Source organism: Ranitomeya variabilis, chromosome 2 (assembly GCF_051348905.1).
Source record: "Ranitomeya variabilis isolate aRanVar5 chromosome 2, aRanVar5.hap1, whole genome shotgun sequence".
NCBI lineage: Eukaryota > Metazoa > Chordata > Amphibia > Anura > Dendrobatidae > Ranitomeya > Ranitomeya variabilis.
Window position 1 is genome coordinate 989,655,239 of NC_135233.1, and position 23,709 is coordinate 989,678,947.

Sequence of the window (23,709 nt, forward strand, 5' to 3'; positions counted from 1 at the left end):
GCAATAAAAATTAAGATGCAAGGGTGAAAAGTTTATAGGGGATTGATCCATGACGCCACCCATTGTGTTCAGCAATAGATGGCCAACACTGCGATTCAGGTCCACTGGGGCGGTTGGTTACGCAGCAGTGATGCTACAGTTCTCCATGGATAGAGCGGGCCCTAGGGCAGTTATAGGGTTAATTTGATGATGGGTACTATTGCAGTACTGGGCAGGTGACATAATAATAATTCTGAGGACACAGCAGGGTGCAGTCTCCACACTTTACTCACAGTCTCCAGGTTACAATAATCAGCCTGGTGCTGTGTCGTCCGGGTCAGTGGTCCAGCCAGCTCTCGGGTAGTTTGGGGTTCACTTTTCCAGAACCCCCTCTGTGTGGACCTTTCCAAGTCGTCTCTGTGCTGGCTCACACCCTACAGCCCTGCGCCTTATACACAGTGTCCCAACCAGCAGCCTCGGGTCCTGTCAGGCGACGTCATCCTGGTCCCCTTGACCCTTTGTGGTTGCCTTTTCAGCGATTCTGTGTAGATTTGGCTGTAGCACATACAGATACTACAGCCTCCGGTTCGCTAGCTGAGTCCTACAGTCTCTCCACTGGTCTTGGGCCGGTCCCCACTGCGACTCTTCACCCGACTACAGTCGGCGTGGATTCGGGCGCCACGGGTTAATTCTTCACTTCCCTGGCCCCTAGAACCTCTTCTCTCTCGAGCTCCTCTCCAACTCCCCCGTCCTCCTCTCACTCCTCAGACTCATTACTCGACTCACTCCTCCTCCCGTTTCCATGACAACACTTTACTCCCAACTGTCACTCTACCTCCAGGTCTCCTACCCTTAACTACTTCCTCCACCCACACCCTCTACCTAGCTCCCCCTCCAGCCTGAGATGGGGCCCTCACGAAATAGGGTCCGCCCAGATCCCCTGGCCTGGAGTAGTGTTGCATGGTAGTATGCGGGTACCGGGTAGTGCCCTCTTCTTACCCGAGAGTGGGGTACCACACCTCTGGCTGAGGTGCAGTACCTCTGTGGCAACTGGACCCTCAGGCGCACCACACATGTCTAATTGCAATAATTTTCTGGGAGAAATACTTTATTTTCTGGAACAAATTCAATGGTGCCAACTCTTTTGGCCATGACTGTACATAGCGTACATAACAACTAGTATGGAAAGCAGTGGGAAAGCTGTTTCACAGTGTTTGTTTCAGAGTGAGAACAACTGTACCTCAACTTTCTAACTGCACAAAACACAAAAGTGAAGATAAGAGAATACAAGGAAGCAAGTTTAACAAATGTTAAAAAGGAAACAGAATACATTATAAGCATGTTTGGAGAAAATAGATGAGGTTAGAATTGCACTGATACACTGCTGTAAAAAACCTGCTACATTAGGCTTGTGAGGACAAGTCCAACTTCATGTAGTTTGTCCATCTTGTTTGTAGCTATAGACAGATCAGTCTTGACAACAAGCAGTGAACAGCAAGTGGCTCAGAAGTAAAACACCTAGTGGCCATAACTTTAAAAAGGAACCTGTCATGTGAAAAAAACACTATTAATTAGCATGTACAGTACAGTCCAAAAGTTTGGACACACCTTCTCATTTCAAGATTTTTCTGTATTTTCATTACTATGAAAATTGTAAATTCACACTGAAGGCATCAAAACTATGAATTAACACATGTGGACTTAACAAAAAAGTGTGAAACAACTGAAAATATGTCTTATATTCTAGGTTCTTCAAAGTAGCCACCTTTTGCTTTGATGACTGCTTTGCACACTCTTGGCATTCTCTTGATGAGCTTCAAGAGATAGTCACCAGAAATGGTCTTCCAACAATCTTGAAGGAGTTCCCAGAGATGCTTAGCACTTGTTGGCCCTTTTGCCTTCACTCTGCGGTCCAGCTCACCCCACGATTGGGTTCAGGTCTGGTGACTGCGGAGGCCAGGTCATCTGGCGTAGCACCCATCACTCTCCTTCTTGGTCAAATAGCCCTTACACAGCCTGGAGGTGTGTTTGGGGTCATTGTCCTGTTGAAAAATAAATGATGGTCCAACTAAACGCAAACCGGATGGAATAGCATGCCGCTGCAAGATGCTGTGGTAGTCATGCGGGTTCAGTATGCCTTCAATTTTGAATAAATCCCCAACAGTGTCACCAGCAAAGCACCCCCACGCCATCACACATCCTCCTCCTCAATGCTTCACGGTGGGAACCAGGCATGTAAAGTCCATCCGTTCACCTTTTCTGCGTCGCACAAAGACACGGTGGTTGGAACCAAAGATCTCAAATTTGGACTCATCAGACCAAAGCACAGATTTCCACTGGTCTAATGTCCTTTCCTTGTGTTCTTTAGCCAAAAAAAGTCTCTTCTGCTTGTTGCCTGTCCTTAGCAGTGGTTTCCTAGCAGCTATTTTAACATGAAGGCCTGCTGCACAAAGTCTCCTCTTAACAGATGTTGTAGAGATGTGTCTGCTGCTAGAACTCTGTGTGGCATTGACTTGGTCTCTATTCTGAGCTGCTGTTAACCTGCAATTTCTGAGGCTGGTGACTCGGATAAACTTATCCTCAGAAGCAGAGGTGACTCTTGGTCTTCCTTTCCTGGGGCGGTCCTCATATGAACCAGTTTCTTTGTAGCACTTGATGGTTTTTGCAACTTCACTTGGGGACACTTTCAAAGTTTGCCCAATTTTTCGGACTGACTGACCTTCATTTCTTAAAGTAATGATGACCACTCGTTTTTCTTTACTTAGCTGCTTTTTTCTTGCCATAATACAAATTCTATCAGTCTATTCAGTAGGACTATCAGCTGTGTATCCGCCAGACTTCTGCTCAACACAACTGATGGTCCCAACCCCATTTATAAGGCAAGAAATCCCACTTATTAAACCTGACAGGGGACACCTATGAAGTGAAAACCATTTCTGGTGACTACCTCTTGAAGCTCATCAAGAGAATGCCAAGAGTGTGCAAAGCAGTCATCAAAGCAAAAGGTGGCTACTTTGAAAAACCTAGAAAATCTAATATATAAAGCTGAATGTGTGTGTGTGTGTATGTATGTATGTATGTATGTCCGGGATTGGCATCTGAACCGTAGCAGCTACAGCCACAAAATTTTGCACAGTCACACGTCTGGACCCCGAGAGCGTCATAGGCTATGTTGTGAGGTGAAATTTTAACCCCGCGCTTTCCAATTCACCAAACAATTTTGCCCCTATCTACATAATGGGGAAAAAGTGAAAGGAAAAGTGTTGGAGGCGTCGCAGCTACAGGCACAAAATTTTGCACAGTCACACGTCTGGACCCTGAGAGCGTCAAAGCTATATTGTGAGGTGAAATTTTAACCCCGCGCTTTCCAAGTCACCAAACAATTTTGCCCCTATCTACATACTGGGGAAAAAATGAAAGGAAAAGTGTTGGAGGCAAATTAACAGCTGCCAGATGTGAACAAGGGGGACTTAAAGAATGACAGCGATGGCACCAAAGAGTATATACTGTACAGTTGCTAAGGTGGGGCCCCAACATGGGATAATCACACCACCACGGGGATATGAACACACACACAAAATGCGCCACACACTACCACGTGCTCGAACACATATACCACCCTCAGTGCACATTTCACCACACATACACCAACCTCGCCACATAAAAGTAGAAACACAAAAGTCGCCGCTCAAAACTCGCCACGCGCAAAACTCTCCACATGCAAAACTCGCCACACGTGCAAAACTCGCCACACGCAAAACTTGCACACGCAGAAAAATTGCCACACGCAGAAAAATTGCCACATGCACAAAAGTTGCAACACATGCAAAAGTTGCCTCACACAAAACTTGCACATACTCAAAAGGCACCACACATAAAACTCGCCACGCGCAAAACTCGCCATGCGCAAAACTTGCTGCACACAACTTGCTACACTAACCTGTCACATGCAACTCGACACACAAAAAGTTGCTACACGCATGTCGCCACACAAAACTCATCTCACAAAAGTCCCTACATGCATGTCGCCACACGCAACTCAACACACACAACTTGACACACGAAACTCGCCCTAAAACACACACAAGTCTGGTATCCTTCAAAAATAAAAATCTGATTAATAAGCAGACAAACTACAAGAGCAACAAATGTACCATATAGGAATCCGGCAGCTGTCAGTCACATGACCAGTCTATTATGTGTATGTGTGAGCTAATATATACTGCCAGGGGGTGGGCTTACTGTTGGCTGGGGATTTATCAGGCTGCCATTTTAGCTTACAAATACTGAGGTAAAAATACTGACCAAATAACGTGTGAACGAGGGCTAATACAGGAGGAGATGGCATACAGCTATATACTATATACAGGAGATGACACACAGGTATATACTATTTACAGGGGAGATGACACACAGGTATATACTATATACAGGAGGAGATGACACACAGATATATACTATATACAGGAGAGATGACACACAGGTATATACTATATAGAGGAGGAGATGACATACAGGTACATACTACATACAGGAGGAGATGACATACAGGTATATACTATATACAGGAGGAGATGACACACAGGTATATACTATATACAGGAGCAGATTACCTACAGGTATATAGTATATACAGGAGGAGATGACACAGGTATATGCTATGTATAGGAGGAGATGACATACAGGTATATACTATATACAGGAGATGACACACAGATATATACTATATATAGGTGAGATGACACACAGGTATATACTATATACAGGAGATTACATACAGGTATATCTAATATATAAAGCTGAATGTGTGTATGTATGTATGTGTGTATGTCCGGGATTGGCATCTGTACCGTCGCAGCTACAGCCACAAAATTTTGCACAGTCACACGTCTGGACCCCGAGAGCGTCATAGGCTATGTTGTGAGGTGAAATTTTAACCCCGCGCGTTCCAATTCACCAAACAATTTTGCTCCTATCTACATAATGGGGAAAAAGTGAAGGGAAAAGTGTTGGAGGAAAATTGACAGCTGCCAGATGTGAACAATGAGGACTTAAAGAATGAGAGCGATGGCGACAAAGAGTATATACCGTACAGTTGCTAAGGTGGGGCCCCGACATGGGATACTCACCACACACGGGGATATGAACACAAACACAAAATGCGCCACACACTACCACGTGCTTGAACACATATACCACCCTCAGCACACATTTCACCACACACACACACCAACCTCGCCACATAAAAGTCGAAACACAAAAGTCACCACTCAAAACTCGCTACATGCAAAACTCGCCATATGCAAAACTAGGCTCACGCAAAACTCGCCACACGTGCAAAACTCACCTCATGGAAAACTCACCTCATGCAAAACTTGCACACACAGAAAAATTGCCACATGTACAAAAGTTGCACCACATGCAAAAGTTGCCTCACACAAAACTTGCACATACTCAAAATGCACCACACATAAAACTCGCCACGCGCAAAACTCGCCATGCACAAATCTTGCTGCACACAACTTGCTACACTAACCTGTCACATGCAACTCAACACACAAAATGTTGCTACACGCATGTCGCCACACAAAACTCATCTCACAAAAGTCGCTACATGCATGTCGCCACACGCAACTCAACACACACAACTTGACACATAAAACTCGCCCTAAAACACACACAAGTCTGGTATTGTCCTTCAAAAATAAAAATCTGATTAATAAGCAAACTACAAGAGCAACAAATGTACCATATAGGAAATACGGCAGCTGTCAGTCACATGACCTGTCTATTATGTGTATGTGTGAGCTAATATATACTGCCAGGGGGGAGGGCTTCCTGTTGGCTGGGGATTTATCAGGCTGCCAATAGCAACCAATCACAGCTCAGCTTCTATTTTGCTACAGTTAATTAACCTGAGCTCTGATTGGTTAATATAGGCAACAAAGACATTCTCAGTATAACAAAGCTAATATATGTTGTGAAATGCTTCTATTTGCTTAGTTTTTGCCTTTTAATAATTACATTTCTATCTATTTGTTTTGTGGTTTTTGTGTGCAGAATAAATTTTTGTTAACACATTCTATTTTGCTAACAGCAGTCATTAACCCGGGCGAAGCCGGGTAGTACAGCTAGTCTAATATATAAAGCTGAATGTGTGTGTGTGTGTATGTATGTATGTATGTATGTATGTCCGGGATTGGCATCTGAACCGTAGCAGCTACAGCCACAAAATTTTGCACAGTCACACGTCTGGACCCCGAGAGCGTCATAGGCTATGTTGTGAGGTGAAATTTTAACCCCGCGCTTTCCAATTCACCAAACAATTTTGCCCCTATCTACATAATGGGGAAAAAGTGAAAGGAAAAGTGTTGGAGGCGTCGCAGCTACAGGCACAAAATTTTGCACAGTCACACGTCTGGACCCTGAGAGCGTCAAAGCTATATTGTGAGGTGAAATTTTAACCCCGCGCTTTCCAAGTCACCAAACAATTTTGCCCCTATCTACATAATGGGGAAAAAATGAAAGGAAAAGTGTTGGAGGCAAATTAACAGCTGCCAGATGTGAACAAGGGGGACTTAAAGAATGACAGCGATGGCACCAAAGAGTATATACTGTACAGTTGCTAAGGTGGGGCCCCAACATGGGATAATCACACCACCACGGGGATATGAACACACACACAAAATGCGCCACACACTACCACGTGCTCGAACACATATACCACCCTCAGTGCACATTTCACCACACATACACCAACCTCGCCACATAAAAGTAGAAACACAAAAGTCGCCGCTCAAAACTCGCCACGCGCAAAACTCTCCACATGCAAAACTCGCCACACGTGCAAAACTCGCCACACGCAAAACTTGCACACGCAGAAAAATTGCCACACGCAGAAAAATTGCCACATGCACAAAAGTTGCAACACATGCAAAAGTTGCCTCACACAAAACTTGCACATATTCAAAAGGCACCACACATAAAACTCGCCACGCGCAAAACTCGCCATGCGCAAAACTTGCTGCACACAACTTGCTACACTAACCTGTCACATGCAACTCGACACACAAAAAGTTGCTACACGCATGTCGCCACACAAAACTCATCTCACAAAAGTCCCTACATGCATGTCGCCACACGCAACTCAACACACACAACTTGACACACGAAACTCGCCCTAAAACACACACAAGTCTGGTATCCTTCAAAAATAAAAATCTGATTAATAAGCAGACAAACTACAAGAGCAACAAATGTACCATATAGGAATCCGGCAGCTGTCAGTCACATGACCAGTCTATTATGTGTATGTGTGAGCTAATATATACTGCCAGGGGGTGGGCTTACTGTTGGCTGGGGATTTATCAGGCTGCCATTTTAGCTTACAAATACTGAGGTAAAAATACTGACCAAATAACGTGTGAACGAGGGCTAATACAGGAGGAGATGGCATACAGCTATATACTATATACAGGAGATGACACACAGGTATATACTATTTACAGGGGAGATGACACACAGGTATATACTATATACAGGAGGAGATGACACACAGATATATACTATATACAGGAGAGATGACACACAGGTATATACTATATAGAGGAGGAGATGACATACAGGTACATACTACATACAGGAGGAGATGACATACAGGTATATACTATATACAGGAGGAGATGACACACAGGTATATACTATATACAGGAGCAGATTACCTACAGGTATATAGTATATACAGGAGGAGATGACACAGGTATATGCTATGTATAGGAGGAGATGACATACAGGTATATACTATATACAGGAGATGACACACAGATATATACTATATATAGGTGAGATGACACACAGGTATATACTATATACAGGAGATTACATACAGGTATATCTAATATATAAAGCTGAATGTGTGTATGTATGTATGTGTGTATGTCCGGGATTGGCATCTGTACCGTCGCAGCTACAGCCACAAAATTTTGCACAGTCACACGTCTGGACCCCGAGAGCGTCATAGGCTATGTTGTGAGGTGAAATTTTAACCCCGCGCGTTCCAATTCACCAAACAATTTTGCTCCTATCTACATAATGGGGAAAAAGTGAAGGGAAAAGTGTTGGAGGAAAATTGACAGCTGCCAGATGTGAACAATGAGGACTTAAAGAATGAGAGCGATGGCGACAAAGAGTATATACCGTACAGTTGCTAAGGTGGGGCCCCGACATGGGATACTCACCACACACGGGGATATGAACACAAACACAAAATGCGCCACACACTACCACGTGCTTGAACACATATACCACCCTCAGCACACATTTCACCACACACACACACCAACCTCGCCACATAAAAGTCGAAACACAAAAGTCACCACTCAAAACTCGCTACATGCAAAACTCGCCATATGCAAAACTAGGCTCACGCAAAACTCGCCACACGTGCAAAACTCACCTCATGGAAAACTCACCTCATGCAAAACTTGCACACACAGAAAAATTGCCACATGTACAAAAGTTGCACCACATGCAAAAGTTGCCTCACACAAAACTTGCACATACTCAAAATGCACCACACATAAAACTCGCCACGCGCAAAACTCGCCATGCACAAATCTTGCTGCACACAACTTGCTACACTAACCTGTCACATGCAACTCAACACACAAAATGTTGCTACACGCATGTCGCCACACAAAACTCATCTCACAAAAGTCGCTACATGCATGTCGCCACACGCAACTCAACACACACAACTTGACACATAAAACTCGCCCTAAAACACACACAAGTCTGGTATTGTCCTTCAAAAATAAAAATCTGATTAATAAGCAAACTACAAGAGCAACAAATGTACCATATAGGAAATACGGCAGCTGTCAGTCACATGACCTGTCTATTATGTGTATGTGTGAGCTAATATATACTGCCAGGGGGGAGGGCTTCCTGTTGGCTGGGGATTTATCAGGCTGCCAATAGCAACCAATCACAGCTCAGCTTCTATTTTGCTACAGTTAATTAACCTGAGCTCTGATTGGTTAATATAGGCAACAAAGACATTCTCAGTATAACAAAGCTAATATATGTTGTGAAATGCTTCTATTTGCTTAGTTTTTGCCTTTTAATAATTACATTTCTATCTATTTGTTTTGTGGTTTTTGTGTGCAGAATAAATTTTTGTTAACACATTCTATTTTGCTAACAGCAGTCATTAACCCGGGCGAAGCCGGGTAGTACAGCTAGTAAGACATATTTTCCTTTTTTTGCACACTTTTTTGTTAGGTATATAATTCCACATATGTTAATTCATAGTTTTGATGAGTGAATTTACAATTTTCATAGTTATGAAAATACAGAAAAATCTTAAATGAGAAGGTGTGTCCAAACTTTTGGTCTGTACTGTATGGGATTAATCGCAGGTTAATAGAGTTCTGAAGCCGTGTGGAAGACGCTTTGAAAGCCTTGCTTCCAGGACAAAATTAACTTTAATCCTCCTGGCAGCCTCAGGCTTTCAGTCATAGCCCTATTTTTTGTTATACCACTGTGTGTAAGCATTTCCATCATGGATTTTCTTGTAGTCATACATGGTCAATTCTTTCCCTTTATCCAGCGTGAATCTGATGATATTAATTAAAGTTCTCTGAGTATCAAATGGGTTATTTCAAGACATGAATAGTGTCATATTGCTAGGATAAGCCTTCAATGTCCAATCATCAAGTATCTGTTCAGTCGGTCATCTACATCGCCTCTTAAGAAATTCAAGAGAAACAGACACTGGGCGAACTGGCAGAGATGCCATGTATGGGCTACGATTTTAAAGGTAAAATATTTTATACTTTGTTTGTGATGACCTAAACTAAAAACGTGAACAAATAAAGAGAAACAAAATGATCATAGCTGTCACTTACCTTTCTCACAGTGTCGTCCAGAGAAGTGCGGTAGACAATCACATTTGTATTTCCCGAGATAGTGAAAACATGTGCCTCCGTTGTGACATGGACCAGATGAGCAAGGGCCTCTCATTCCTGGGTTGAAAGACAAACATCTCTGTTCGTTATATCTCTCTCATTTATCTATCCAAATAAAAGATATGATGATGCATGGGATCCACTGCAGCCTCTACAGACACCTCCAGAAGATCTGACCCCTCTCCAGGTCTATTTTCGTAATTACTTGTATTTACCATGATGTACATTTAAAAAATTATATTGTGGTACCGCATCAGACAGGAAAATCGATGTAAATACTTTTATGCCCAAAGATGATAAAAGTATTATTTTTTAAAATAAAGTATCCTTATTGAAGTTTTCCAACAATTTTTATACGAACATATTACCCGTTTCAGGTAAACACAGAAAATTAAGAACAACTGGGAAGGGGGAAATGGGACAAGGAAAGGGAAAGACCAAATTAAATTAAAAACAAAAAATTACCTTTCTACAAACAAACAAACAAAAAAGGAACAAAACATATAGTCATTACCACTGTAATGCCTAGAAAGAAAACATCTCCTTTTGGAGCTTCTACGCGTGCAATCATTATTATTGCTCATGGGATAAACAAGGATCATATCTCTCGTAATCCTCTTTATTAAATCAAGCCCAATTTATATCTCACTAATTCCCTCAACGGGAGCCCTGGTTCATCCATCCGGGCAGCCCAAAGCTGTTCAAATTTATAAATATTGCCTCTTTTTTGTACACACCTTTTTCCAAACTTATAAACCAGTTTATTTTGTTGATATGTTCCTTTTTTGATGGGCTCTCAGTATCCAACCAGTGTTGTGCTGAGTTTCCTTCCTAAAACAACATTCGTGCTATAGCTATTTTACCCGACTCAGTTGTCTGTAGATCTTCCACATACCCCAGCACACAAACTAAGGGCGTAGTTTCCAATACCACCTTAAACACTCGTCTAATTAATCCTAGTACTTTCCTCCAGTATCTCTCCAGTTTAGGACATGACCACATCATCTGAAGTAGAGTAGCCGGCTCCACCCCACACCTAGGACAGCATGCGTCTGCTCTGGCCCACAATCTTACACATAAACTCCGGTGCTCTATACACCTTATGTATTAGATAAAGTTGAGAAAGTCTATGTGCTTCACTAAGAGAGAGTTGAGGTACCCTTTCCAATATCTCTATCCATTGACCTTCTTCTATTGGGCCGATCTCGGCTTCCCATCTCTCTACTATGAATTGGGTGTTTGCTAATCACTAATGTTAATAAAGCTCTATATAGCCACAATATTATCCCAGATGAACTATTTGATCTACTAATTAACTGTATAACAGTATTTGGTACATAGACTTTCAAACCACTCTCCGTAAAGTCCGCATTGAACGCACGACGTAGCTGGAGGTATTTATAAAAGTCCCTTGGATTGAGATATAACTCCTCCTGTAATTGTGCATAAGTTTTGAGTACATTATCTAACAGCAGGACAAAAATATTCTTAGAGTGATACTTTTATTGGCTAATCAGAAAAAATATATTTGCAAGCTTTCAGAGCACAAAGGTTCCTTCTTCAGGCAGGAATACAAATGAATAACAAGTGCATAACATTAAAGAGATATTACAACAGGACATTTCATCAGGAGGTGGAAGGGTGATGCTTCCTAAAGATAGGCCAAGGAAATCAAATTAGGGTTTTTGAAATGGAGAGGCAGTGGGATTGTTCCCTTCGTTATCTCAAGTACGTGTTGTGGAGGTGTGTGAATTGTGTCCATGTAGTGAGTCATAAATCCAGGTGTTAAATGGATTCCTATTGTCAAAGAATTGAACATCCTTATCAGTTTGAATTCCCACATTCTCCTGTCTATGTTGTCCTTAAAATGACCTTTTAGTATTAAGGCTTTTAAATACATCATCCAGTGTCCAGGTCCAGAGAAATGTTTTCCCACTGTCGTGTCCATTGCATTCCTGATTGTGCGTTGGTGTAGATTCATCCTTGTTTGTAGTTTTTGCTTAGGGTACCGTCACACAGTGAAATTTCCATCGCTGCGACGGCACGATTCGTGCCGTCGCAGCGTCGTATGAATATCGCTCCAGCGTCGTAGACTGCGGTCACACGTTGCAATCACGGCACTGGAGCGATGCCGAAGTCCCCGGGTAACCAGGGTAAACATCGGGTTACTAAGCGCAGGGCCGCGCTTAGTAACCCGATGTTTACCCTGGTTACCAGCGTTAACGTAAAAAAAAACAAACAGTACATACTTACATTCCGGTGTCTGTCCTCCGGCGTTCTGCTTCTCTCCACTGTGTAAGCGCCATAGCCGGAAAGCAGAGCGGTGACGTCACCGCGTCACCGCCGTGCTCGCTTTCCGGCCGGCAGGCGCTCACACAGTACAGAGAAGCTGAGACGCCGGGGACAGACACCGGAATGTGAGTATGTACTGTTTGTTTTTTTAACGTTTACGCTTGTAACCAGGGTAAACATCGGGTTACTAAGCGCGGCCCTGCGCTTAGTTACCCGATGTTTACCCTGGTTACAAGCGAACACATCGCTGGATCGCTGTCACACACAACGATCCAGCGATGTCAGCGGGTGATCAAGCGACGAAAGAAAGTTCCAAACGATCTGCTACGACGTACGATTCTCAGCGTGATGTCTGATCGCAGTAGCGTGTCAGACACAGCGATATCGTAACGATATCGCTAGAACGTCACGAATCGTGCCGTCGTAGCGATGGAAATTTCACTGTGTGACGGTACCCTTAGTTTCCCCGATATAGATACCTCCGGGGCATCTTGTACATTGTATCATATACACCACATTGGAGGATGTACATGAAAAGAAATCCATGATCTTATAGTCCTGATTTGTGGTGGATATGCGGACTGTATTTGTGGGTAATATGTTGGTACAAGTTTTGCATTTTTTATTGTTACAGGAGAATATGCCCATCACTGATGGTGATGAGAAGACACATCTGACAAAAAGATTCCTTAAGTTAGAGGACTGTTTGCAGGAGAGAAGAGGTAGTTCTGGGAATACTTATTTCAGTCTGTGGTCTCTGTGGAGTATGGGCTGAAGATCAGCACCGATCTTCCTTATGAGGCTAATGTTGGGGTTGTATGTGACCACCAGATGCACCCTGTTTTGGTCCTTCCTCTGATTGCGATCCATGACGCTGCTTCTTGTGATCACTGTAGCTCTGTTCATCTATTACCATTGGATGGTATCCCCGTAGGAATGTATTCCTCAGTGATAGCAGGTGTAGTTTTCTGTCCTTACTGTCTGAACAGATTCGAACATACCTCAGAGCTTGACTGTAGATGGTGTCTTGGATTAAAGCTGTTCCATCTAGAATATTTTGAACGTACTGTGAGCTTATGGTAAATTAATGTTTGTAAAGTGTTGTCTTTGATGTATATGGTCATATTCAGAAAACGTATTTATGACTTTGAGGGTGAGATTGATGGTAGGGTGGAACTTGATGAAGTTATTGTGGAAGGTAAGCAGATCATCTTTTGATCCTGTCCAGATTATTAGCAGATCATATATATATAGTGGAAGTATGCTAGAAGTTTAATAGAGCGAGATAACAAAAACTCTTCCTCTAGTTTAGCCAGAAATCTGATAGCACATTGTGGAGACATTTTGCTTCCCATGGCACTGCCCATACTTTGTTTGTATAAATTGTCCCCAAATTGTTCTTTTCATGTACATCCTCCAATGTGGTGTACATGACACAACGTACAAGGTGCCTCGGAGGTATCTATATTGGGGAAACAATGCCAAAAAACTGCAAACAAAGAAGAATCTACACAGACACACAATCAAGAATGAACTTGACACACCTGTGGGAAAACATTTCTCTGGATCTGGACACTGTATGATGGATTTAAAAGTTTTAATACTAAAAGGTCATTTTACGGACAACAGAGAGAGAAGAATTTGGGAATTCAAACTGATAAGGATGTTCAATTCTTTGACAATAGGATTCAATTTAACACCGGGACTTATGACATGGATACAATTCACATCTCCACCAGACAGCCTCCAAATAACTAAGGGAACATTCCCACTGCCTCTCCATTTCAAAAACCCTAATTTGATTTCCTTGGCTTAACTTCCACCTCATGAACATATGTCCTGTTGTAATATCTCTTAAATGTTGTGCTATTGTCTTATTAATGCATTTGTAAACCTTCCTGAAGAAGAAGCCGCTGTGCTCTGAAAGCTTGTAAATATATTTGTTCTGGTTAGCCAATAAAGGTAACACAGAGAATACTTTTGTCATCTTTGGGCATAAAAGTATTTACATCGATTTTCCTGGCTAACACAGTACCACAATATAATTTTTAAATGTACATCATGACAAATACAAGTAATTACTAAAATAGACCTGGAGAGGGGTTAGATCTTCTGGAGGTGTCTGTAGAGGCTGCAGTGGATCCCATGCCTCTTCATACCCTGCTATCTTTTATTTAGATAGATAAATGAGAGAGATATAACTAACAGACATTGGTAGCAATGGTTACAGGTAATATTTTGTCCTGTAAATCATTAAAGGGAACCTGCCATGTCTGATAATGCTATTATCGTGCAGATGCAAGGTTAACCTTAAGCTTAGTAGAGTTATGAAGGTGCCCGATTGCCACAATTTCAGTCATGCAGGCGTGCCTAGTGCAATTGTAGTCACTGTACTGAGAGCGGCAGCTGTAAGCATGCCCCGCCACTGACTGACAGCAGACACTGATAGTCTGTTCTGCAGTAATGCACTACAGAGGCGGCTGTCAGTCAGTGCCAGGGAGTGCTTACAACTGCTCGTAGTGCTGTGAGTGCTGACCGTAATTGCTCGAGGCACGCCTACATAACCAAAAGCTGTCGACTCCCTGGAGAAATAACATCCATACACCTTCATAACGCTATTGATCTGCAGATTAACCTTATACAGTATCTGCAGGTTAATAGCATTATCGAACCTGACAGGTTCCCGTTAAGGAGGCAATGCAAAAAAATATCAACCCAATAAAAATAAAAAATATAATCTTACCTGTCTCACAGTGTCTTCCAGTGAAAGGATATGGACACAAACAGTAATAATCATCATGCACCTCCTTACATGTTCCTCCATTTCGACAAGGTAACAAACTGCACAGAGCCGGCTTTACTGAGAGATAGAAGTCGGTAGATAGGGAAGAAAATATTAAATTACCAGGGAGCAAACCTTCTTATACACGTGTGGTCACTGAATCTTGTAGTCACTAGTGGATCGCCTAAATTGTAAACCATTGTGGCTGTATCTTCCTCTATACAAGTCGCTCACTTTCTTCATGTACTGGATATTTGGCTTGTGCTATGTACCTATGCAATGTATTATTATGTAATACCACTTATGTTCCAATTGCAATTTAGCTCATTCAACTCAAATTCCAAATTAGTTTTACTAGAAAAATGTACAAACATTCTATTTGCAATAAATCAATGAAACAAGAACAAAAAAAATAGCTCAACAACTAGTATAACAAGTGGTTTCTTCAAATAAAATAAATCAAGAAAAGTAACACACTTTATAGTATGTCTCATTACTATGAATAGGAATAGATAAAATAAAACAATTTTGTTTCATAAAACCAACATATTTTTACCATGAGATGGAGCAATACTAAGATTGTATTGTGATGACTTGGCAATGTTCTAGATTCATTAAGAAGAGATAAGATACTAATGCATCTGGACTGGATTCATTTTGGATGCAATATATTAATCCTATATTTCGTCCTTTCAAGACATACAGTATCTCATCTCCTCCATGTGGGTTCCCAACACATAATCTATAAATTTTACATTACTGTAATATGAGACATAATTCTATATGAAAAAAACAACTAATCAATATAAATGAAATCACAATAAAAAATTTGAAAAAAAAAACATTAAAATGAGGAAGGTGGGGGGTAAGCAGCAGCTCTCTTCATAACTGATTGTACAGGTATTAGGCTGTGTGCCCACATTGCGGGTTTTAAGAGTTTCCGCCGCGTTTTTCCGAAGCGGAAATGCTTAAAAAAACGTTAACAAAACGCATTACATTAATTTTCAATGCATTCCACAATTGCTGTGCCCATGCTGCGTATTTTTCCGCAGCGGAATTGCATTGGATTAAAATACACAGATTGTTCATTTTTGGGGGGAATCGCGGCAATTCCGCCGCCATAGACTTGCATTGGAACGCTTGAAATCCGCAAATATTAAAAATGCTAGCAGATTTTAAGCGCATTTGCAGCGGTTTTGTAATTCAAAACCACAGCAAATATGAAGTGACATCATGGGCATCACATCATGCCATCCCATGAGCATCCCATAATCCAGGAAGACGAGAATCCCAGATGATGCCCGTCTTCCTGGATGATGGCTGGTATGATCTGGTATGATTTTTTTTGTCCCAACTTTATTTGTGCTCAAAAACACTAAAAAAGCACTTGAAAAACGCGGCAAAAACGCATCGAAATCAGCATGCGTTTTCCCTGGCAAGGGTGTGCGGTTTTGATGAGGAAAAATCTGCTTCTATTCTGCAACGTGGGCACATAGCCTTAGGCTGTCTCCACACACCCATGTGTTATCATCCAATAAGAGAACAGTCATCCTAGTTTAAACAGTTTTTTCTTATGTTTTTTTTTTTTTTCACTGAAGTCTAGGTAGACAATCTGAACTTTTTGATTCGCGGACTCTTGAAAATGATCAGTTAAAAATGGATCAAACTAAAACTTACATGCAGATATAATCTACTGCCTGCAGCGTTCCCACCGCCTGTGCTGTTTTTTCACCTCCTGCATTTGTCTATGTTCCTCTGCATGTGCATCTAGTAGCATCCGTCTTTTAGATTTTTTTTTTTCATGTATGTCATAATTTTCAACAATAAAAATATTTTTTAATGGGCATATATACTCCGTAGGTTTTCCTTCTCTCTTTGTGTAGTTCTATAGGTTAAGGAGTTCAGCCGTTGAATACTATTCTTAGTGGATTCTGTGTAGCCTTTTATTTTCAGTTGTATTCATCTTGGAAGAGTATGGGTGCTTTAAAGGGAACCTGTCACCCCCAAAATCAAAGATGAGCTAAGCTCACCAGCATCAGGGCTTATCTACAGCATTCTGTAATGCTGTAGATAAGCCCCCGATGTATCCTGAAAGATGAGAAAAAGAGGTTAGATTATATGCACCCAGGGGCAGTCCCGCTGCGGTCCGGTCCTGGGCCTCCCGTCTTCTTACGATGACGTCCTCTTCTTGTATTCACACTGCGGCTCTGGCGCAGGCGTACTTTGTCTGCCCTGTTGAGGGCACAGCAAAGTACTGCAGTGCGTAGGCGCCGGGAAAGGTCAGAGAGGCCCGGCACCTGGCCTTTCTGACCTTTCCCGGCGCCTGTGCACTGCAGTAGTTTGGTCTTTTTTCTCAACAGGGCAGACAAAGTACGCCGCTTGAATATGGGAGGCCCCGGACCGGACCACGACGCCCATCGTACCGGGACCGCCCCTGGGTGAGTATAATCTAACCTCTTTTTCTCATCTTTTAGGATACATCGGGGGCTTACCTACAGCATTACAGAATGCTGTAGATAAGCCCCTGATGCTGGAGGGCTTAGCTCACCTTCGATTTTGGGGGTGACAGGTTCCCTTTAACATTGTGCTTTGCTTCACGTTCATTGGTCCCGTCGGGCTTCTGTCCCAGCCGCCTCGCAAAACGGGACTCTGGCGTATGTGCCGACGAGACTATAGACTATAATGGTGCAGACAATGTGGACATGTGCTATGATGTGCATCATTTTCAAGCATATACATCTACTAGAGAGAGACACTCAGGTGCAGTCTACTATGTCTGATTGTCTGCCTCCGGTAGACTTATACGCTCGAAAATGATGCACATCAGAGTGCACTATGTCTGTACCATTATAGTCTAAGGCCTCATCGGCACATACGCCCAAATCCAGTTTTCTGGAGAGGAGAGGGTTCAGACGTAAGTCCAGACTGAACCAACGAACGTGAAACAAAATACAGTGAGAAAGCACCCTAAGAAGTGTAAAGTTTCCAATTTTTTCTCTTTATATGATATTCAGCTCTGGCAAAAATTAAGAGACCACCACATCAAAACCCTGTCATGGGCAGCCCAATCTCCAGACCTGAACCCCATTGAAAACCTCTGGAAAGTAATGAAGAGGATGATGGATAGTCACAAGCCATCAAACAGAGAACTTCTTAAATTTTTGCTCCAGAAGTAGTGTGAAAGACTGGTGGAAAGCATGCCAAAACGCATGAAAGCTGTGATTAAAAATCATGGTTATTCCACAAAGTATTGATTTCTGAACTCTTCCTGAGTTAAAACATTAGTATTATTGTTTCTAAATGATTATGAACTTGTCTTCTTTGCATTATCTGAGGTCTGAAAGCACTTTTTTTTTGACCATTTTTCTTTGTCAGAAAAAAACCCCAAAATGTATTGCTTGGAAATTCGGAGACATGTCAGAAGTTTATAGAATAAATTAATAATTTACATTTTACTCAAAAATATACCTATAAAGAGAAAAATCAGAAAAACGAAATTTTGCAGTGGTCTCTTAATTTTTGCCGGAGCTGTAAATGGACAATTTTCCTCCAAAAATAAGTTTTCGGGATGGTGGATGATGAGAAATCCAGACCTGCAATACAGTTTTTTTTTTTGCTGTGCCTAAACAATGGAGTAATTTTCTACTAACTCTAATACATTTAGCTCTGGTATATCCTTCCAAAAATCGTACAGGAGGGTTCAAATGGTTAGAAATTTGCCAAATGAGATATGGTAAAAACATGTTCTAGTTTATAATAAGCTTGAATTCAGAATCATCTCCACAAGCAGAGTTTTTTGCAATCCAGTTTTGGGCATTGGTCCTTGGCATATATTCCCATCAAAAACACTACGATAGTAAATGTATGACCCCGAGGATCATCTCTGATTAGTGGGTGGTGGAGAGTTTTGTATATGTATACCGGTGAGGTTAATGTCGTAGATATGTCTATGGATATATCGTATAATGTCTGTCCATCGCTTTACGCCACTGGTCATATTATTATAGTTTAGATTTAAAATGCCTCTTTCAATGACCATTGCAGTCTCAGAATTAATCAAGTGCTTCCTCAGAGGCATCTTTAATAATTAAAAGAGCACTTTGGCTGTTTTGACCTGCTACAAAGTTGATGCATAACTAGACACCAGTTTATGGCAGTGTTCCTGAGGAATCTTAGCCACTTTCTCAGTGGTAATGGCCTCTACTTTATTAATATTCTTGGGCTTGCATGTTATAATGCCTTCTTCAAATCCAACCAAAGATTTTCTATGGGGCTCAAGTCAGGTGACTGTGATGGCCACTCCAGAATCTGACAGGACTTCTTCTGAAACCAATCCTTGGTGAACTTTGAGGAAAGCTTTTGATCATTGGCATGTTACATAGTTACGTAGGTTGAATAAAGACCTAGGTCCATCAAGTTCAACCTTTCTCCACCAACTGTACATTTCATCACTAATCTAGCTATAACCCGCAATGTTATGTGTACTGAGGAAATCATCCAGCCCTTTTGTTAAAGCTGTTATATTGTCTGCCATTACTACTTCCTGTGGTAGGGCATTCCAGTGTCTGACTGTTCTAACTGTAAAGAACCCTTTCCTGTTTAGCTGTCGGATTCGCCTTTCTTCCGTAATGAGTGCCCCTAGTCCTCAGCACGGTCCTTGGAAGGAACAAGTCATGTGCCAGTGTTTTGTACTGGCCACACATATATTTATGCATGTAAATGAGATCCCCTCTGAGGCGTATTTTTTCTAAGCTAAACAAGCCCAACTTTTCCAACCTCTCCTCATATGAGAGGCCTTCCATTCCTTGTAATAATCTAGTTGCCCGTCGTTGAACTGATTCTAACTTCTGAATATCCTTTTTAAAATGTGAAGCTCAAAACGGGATCCAATATTCTAGATTTGGCTCACCAGCGATTTATAAAGGGGTAATAATACGTTGGGATCATGGGATTTTCTCTCTCTTTTCATACATCCTAAAATCTCATTTGCTTTTGCAGCTGTGCTTGACATTGAGTACTGCTGCTCAGCTTACTTGTAACGAGAATACCAAATCCTTCTCTTTATCTGTATTCCCGAATATACTCCCATTTAATGTATATGCAGCAGTAGAATTACTCCTTCCTAGGTGTATTACTTTACATTAGTGATGAGCGAGTATATTGGTTGCTTGAGTTTTCCCGAGCACGCTCAGGTGGTCTCCGAGTGTTTGTTAGTGCTCGGAGATATAGTTTTTGTCCACGCAGCTGCATGATTTATGGCTGCTACACAGGCTGAATACATGTGAGGATTCCCTAGCAAACTGGCAACCCCCACATGTACTCAGGCTGTCCAGAAGCCGTAAATCATGAAGATGAGGCAATGAAAACTAAATCTCCGAGCACTAACAAATACTCGGAGATCACCCGAGCAACGAGCATACACGCTTACCACTACTTTACATTTATCTATATTAAATCTCATTTGCCAAGTGTTTGCCCATTCAGTCATCTTATTCAGATTGTTGTGCAATATTGTAATATCAAGGTCAGATTTTAATATCCTACATAGTTTGGTGTCGTCAGCAAAGACTGACACTTTACTCTCAATCCCATCCACAAGGTCATCAATAAAGATGTTAAAAAGAATCGGTCCTAGCACAGATCCCTGCAGTCCCCACTGCTCCCAGTACAGATCCCTGCGGTACCCACTGCTGACTATATCCCATTTAGAGAAGGTACCATTTATGACAACTCTTTGTTTCCGGTCATTTAGCCAATTCATTACTTATCTGCATATAGTTTCCCCCAGTCCTTGCTTCTGTAGCTTAAGTATAAGTCTATTATATTGAACTGTATCAAATGCCTTTGTAAAGTCCATATAAATCACATCAGCTGCATTACCTTCATCCAGATTTGCACTCACCTCCTCATAGAAACCCAACATGTTAGTTAGACACGACTTATTCTTCATGAATCCATGCTGGTTGTCAGCTATTACCGTATATTATTCTCTGCAATATATTTCTGCAGGTCATCTCTTATAATGCCCTCAAACATTTTGCACACTACTGATGTCATGCTTACTGGATGGTAGTTGCCCAGATCCACCTTCTTAACTTTCTTAAATATCGGTACCACGTGAGCCATCATCCAATCCTGTGGCACCACCCCTGTTACAAGAGATGTTGGAGGTATAATGATACCTAAGATTTAGTTTCCTTACAGAAGGCATGATGTTTTCTAATAAGATTTCCAGATACTTGGTTCAATCCATCTTGATCTCCATACACTGCAACTTTCCAGTGCTGGCTCCAGAAAAGCAGCCCCAGAGCATTGCTACGCCACCGCCATGCTACAATATAGGCACTGTATGCTTTTCAGTGTATGTTTCATTCTTCCTCCCAGAGACATAGGCCTGAAGAGTTCCAGTTTTATTTCATCACTCCACAGAACATAATCCCCAAACATCTGTGGCTTATTTATATGATTTTGAAGATATTTGAGCCAACTTTTCTCGTGCTTTTGGGTCAGCAGAGGTGTACTTTTTTGAACTTTTGAACTTTGCTTTCAACTATGTCTTCAGAAACATTCAATGTGTTTGCTCTTATTTTCTATCCTTTTCCTTGTTTGCACAAGTCAATGATCTCTTCTCTTAACTTTTTTTGTCCACTCTCTTGACTTCTCTAACATGCAATCCAGGTGGTAAAATTTCTCCTTGCGGAGAGTGACATGTTAAGCATGTCGAGATGTGGAGGCTTTTAAGCCGCAATGCTCCTCTGGGAAATATGGAAATTGTCTATTCAGAGAGGAAGAGGACTAGAACTTATAGGTGGCTCTAAAGTTCTAGTCCTCTTTCTCTAACAAGAGACAACTAACATGCAATCAATATACACAGTCAACAAACTTATTGTCAGCCCATGTATCAGATGTACTTTATAAAAAGTACATCTGATACAATCAACTAAGCCCTTGATTAGTTGCATCAGGTGGGTTTGAGACAAAGCTGTGCTCTTATCAGATTCTATTCAGAGGGTTGAATATTTCTGAGACTACAGTAGTCATTAAATGTGACAAACGTGACATTTTGGTTTGATTAGGGATGAGGAAACCCAAACTGTAAAGTAAACTGTAAAGTGTCCAGTACCAAACTCCGAACACAGACTTTTAACAGGATGTCAGTTTTTCTGTTCGGGTTGAGATGCCTAATAAAAGTTTCAACAAGCTTTCAGGATGTGGGCACTTCCAGAGCGATCACAGCCATGCCACTTCCAAAGCCTCTGTTTGTGCTGTGCAACCATGCCTCTGGGAGTGCTGTGCCAAAAAGCCTCTGAGGGTACTGTACAACCCTGCCTCTGAGGGTACTGTGCCAAAAAGCCACTGTGTGTATTGTGCAACCCTGGATCTGGGAGTACTGTGCCAAAAATCCTCTAGGAGTACTGTGCCAAAAAGCCTCTGTGTTTACTGGGCCAAAAAGTCTCTGGGACGTTTCAGGGAGACTAGACAAGGCTACCAGCTATACCCCTTCTCTTTGCACTTGCAGTAGAACCGTTAGCTTGTATTATTAGAAGACGCCCCGGCATAGAGGGTTTTAAGTATGGGAACAAAGAAAAAAAGATTGCTCTATATGCTGATGACCTATTATTATTCATTAATAACTCGGATAACTCTATTCTAAACATAATGAAAACAATTGAGAGATTCAGGACCTTTTCGGGCCTGATAATAAACCAGTCTAAATCCTCTCTTCTAGCTTTGGACTCCAGAGTACTGCTATTTGGGAGAGTCTGTCCAATATTCCAGTAGTTCAGAAATTTAAGCATCTGGGGATTTAAATTACTAATAAACCTCAGAAGTTTATAACTTTAAATCTAAATCCACTCGTTATTAAAATGAGGAACATGGTGTATACATGGAAAAAACTACATCTGTCAGCCTTGGGTAGTGTATACCTCATTAAGATCTGATTAATGCCATGCATTCTGTGCGTTGTACATAACTCACCTGCCTGTATTCCTAAATACTGGTTTAGGAAAATGCACAACATATTTAGAGATTTAGTGTAGAAAAGAGGGAACCCCAGAACAAAACTGGAAAAACTGCAATTAACAGAAGGGGGGGTTATCTTTGCCTCAAACACCCAGGGGCGGTCCGGTGCGGATCCGATGTGCGCCGCAGGTCCGAGTCCAGCGCCTCCTATCTTCATCCGATGTCGTCATTCTCCTTGCTTTGTGTCGCGGCTTCTACGCAGACGTACTGATTTGCTCTGTTGAGGGCAGAGTAAAGTACTGCAGTGCGCAGGCGCTGGGCCTCTCTGAGCTTTCCCGGCACCTGATCACTACAGTACTTCGATCTGCCCTCAACAGAGCAGAGAATTAAGCCTGCGCATGAGCCGCGACAGAAGCAAGGAAGAGGATATCATTGCATGAAGATAGGAAGCACCGGACCTGCGACGCCCATCGGACCCTGACTGCACTGGACCGCCCCTGTGTGAGTATAATCTAACTTGTTTTCCTTATCTTTCAGGTTACATCGGGGGCTTATCTACAGCATTACAGAATGCTGTAGATAAGCCCCTAATGGCGGTGGCCGCAGCTTATATGCGAAAAATGAGGTGACAGATTCCCTTTAAATACTTGAAACTAAGACACGCAATACGGGCTCAGGAAGCCATCTCTGATCTTTCTATATCCTCTAATGGACTGTTAGACT

General features: G+C 41.9%; 1 protein-coding gene across 1 annotated transcript in view; it reads right to left on the bottom strand.

The window, feature by feature from the left end:
* The window catches only part of SNED1 (sushi, nidogen and EGF like domains 1), a 290,708-nt gene that overhangs the window by 57,412 nt on the left and 209,587 nt on the right, over nt 1-23,709 (bottom strand). Inside the window, exons 23-24 of the mRNA XM_077291025.1 lie at nt 14,983-15,099; nt 9,888-10,004 (exon numbers count right to left, since the gene is read on the bottom strand). Coding sequence (XP_077147140.1) covers nt 9,888-10,004; nt 14,983-15,099 — 234 coding nt within the window. The remainder of the gene's footprint in view (nt 1-9,887; nt 10,005-14,982; nt 15,100-23,709) is intronic.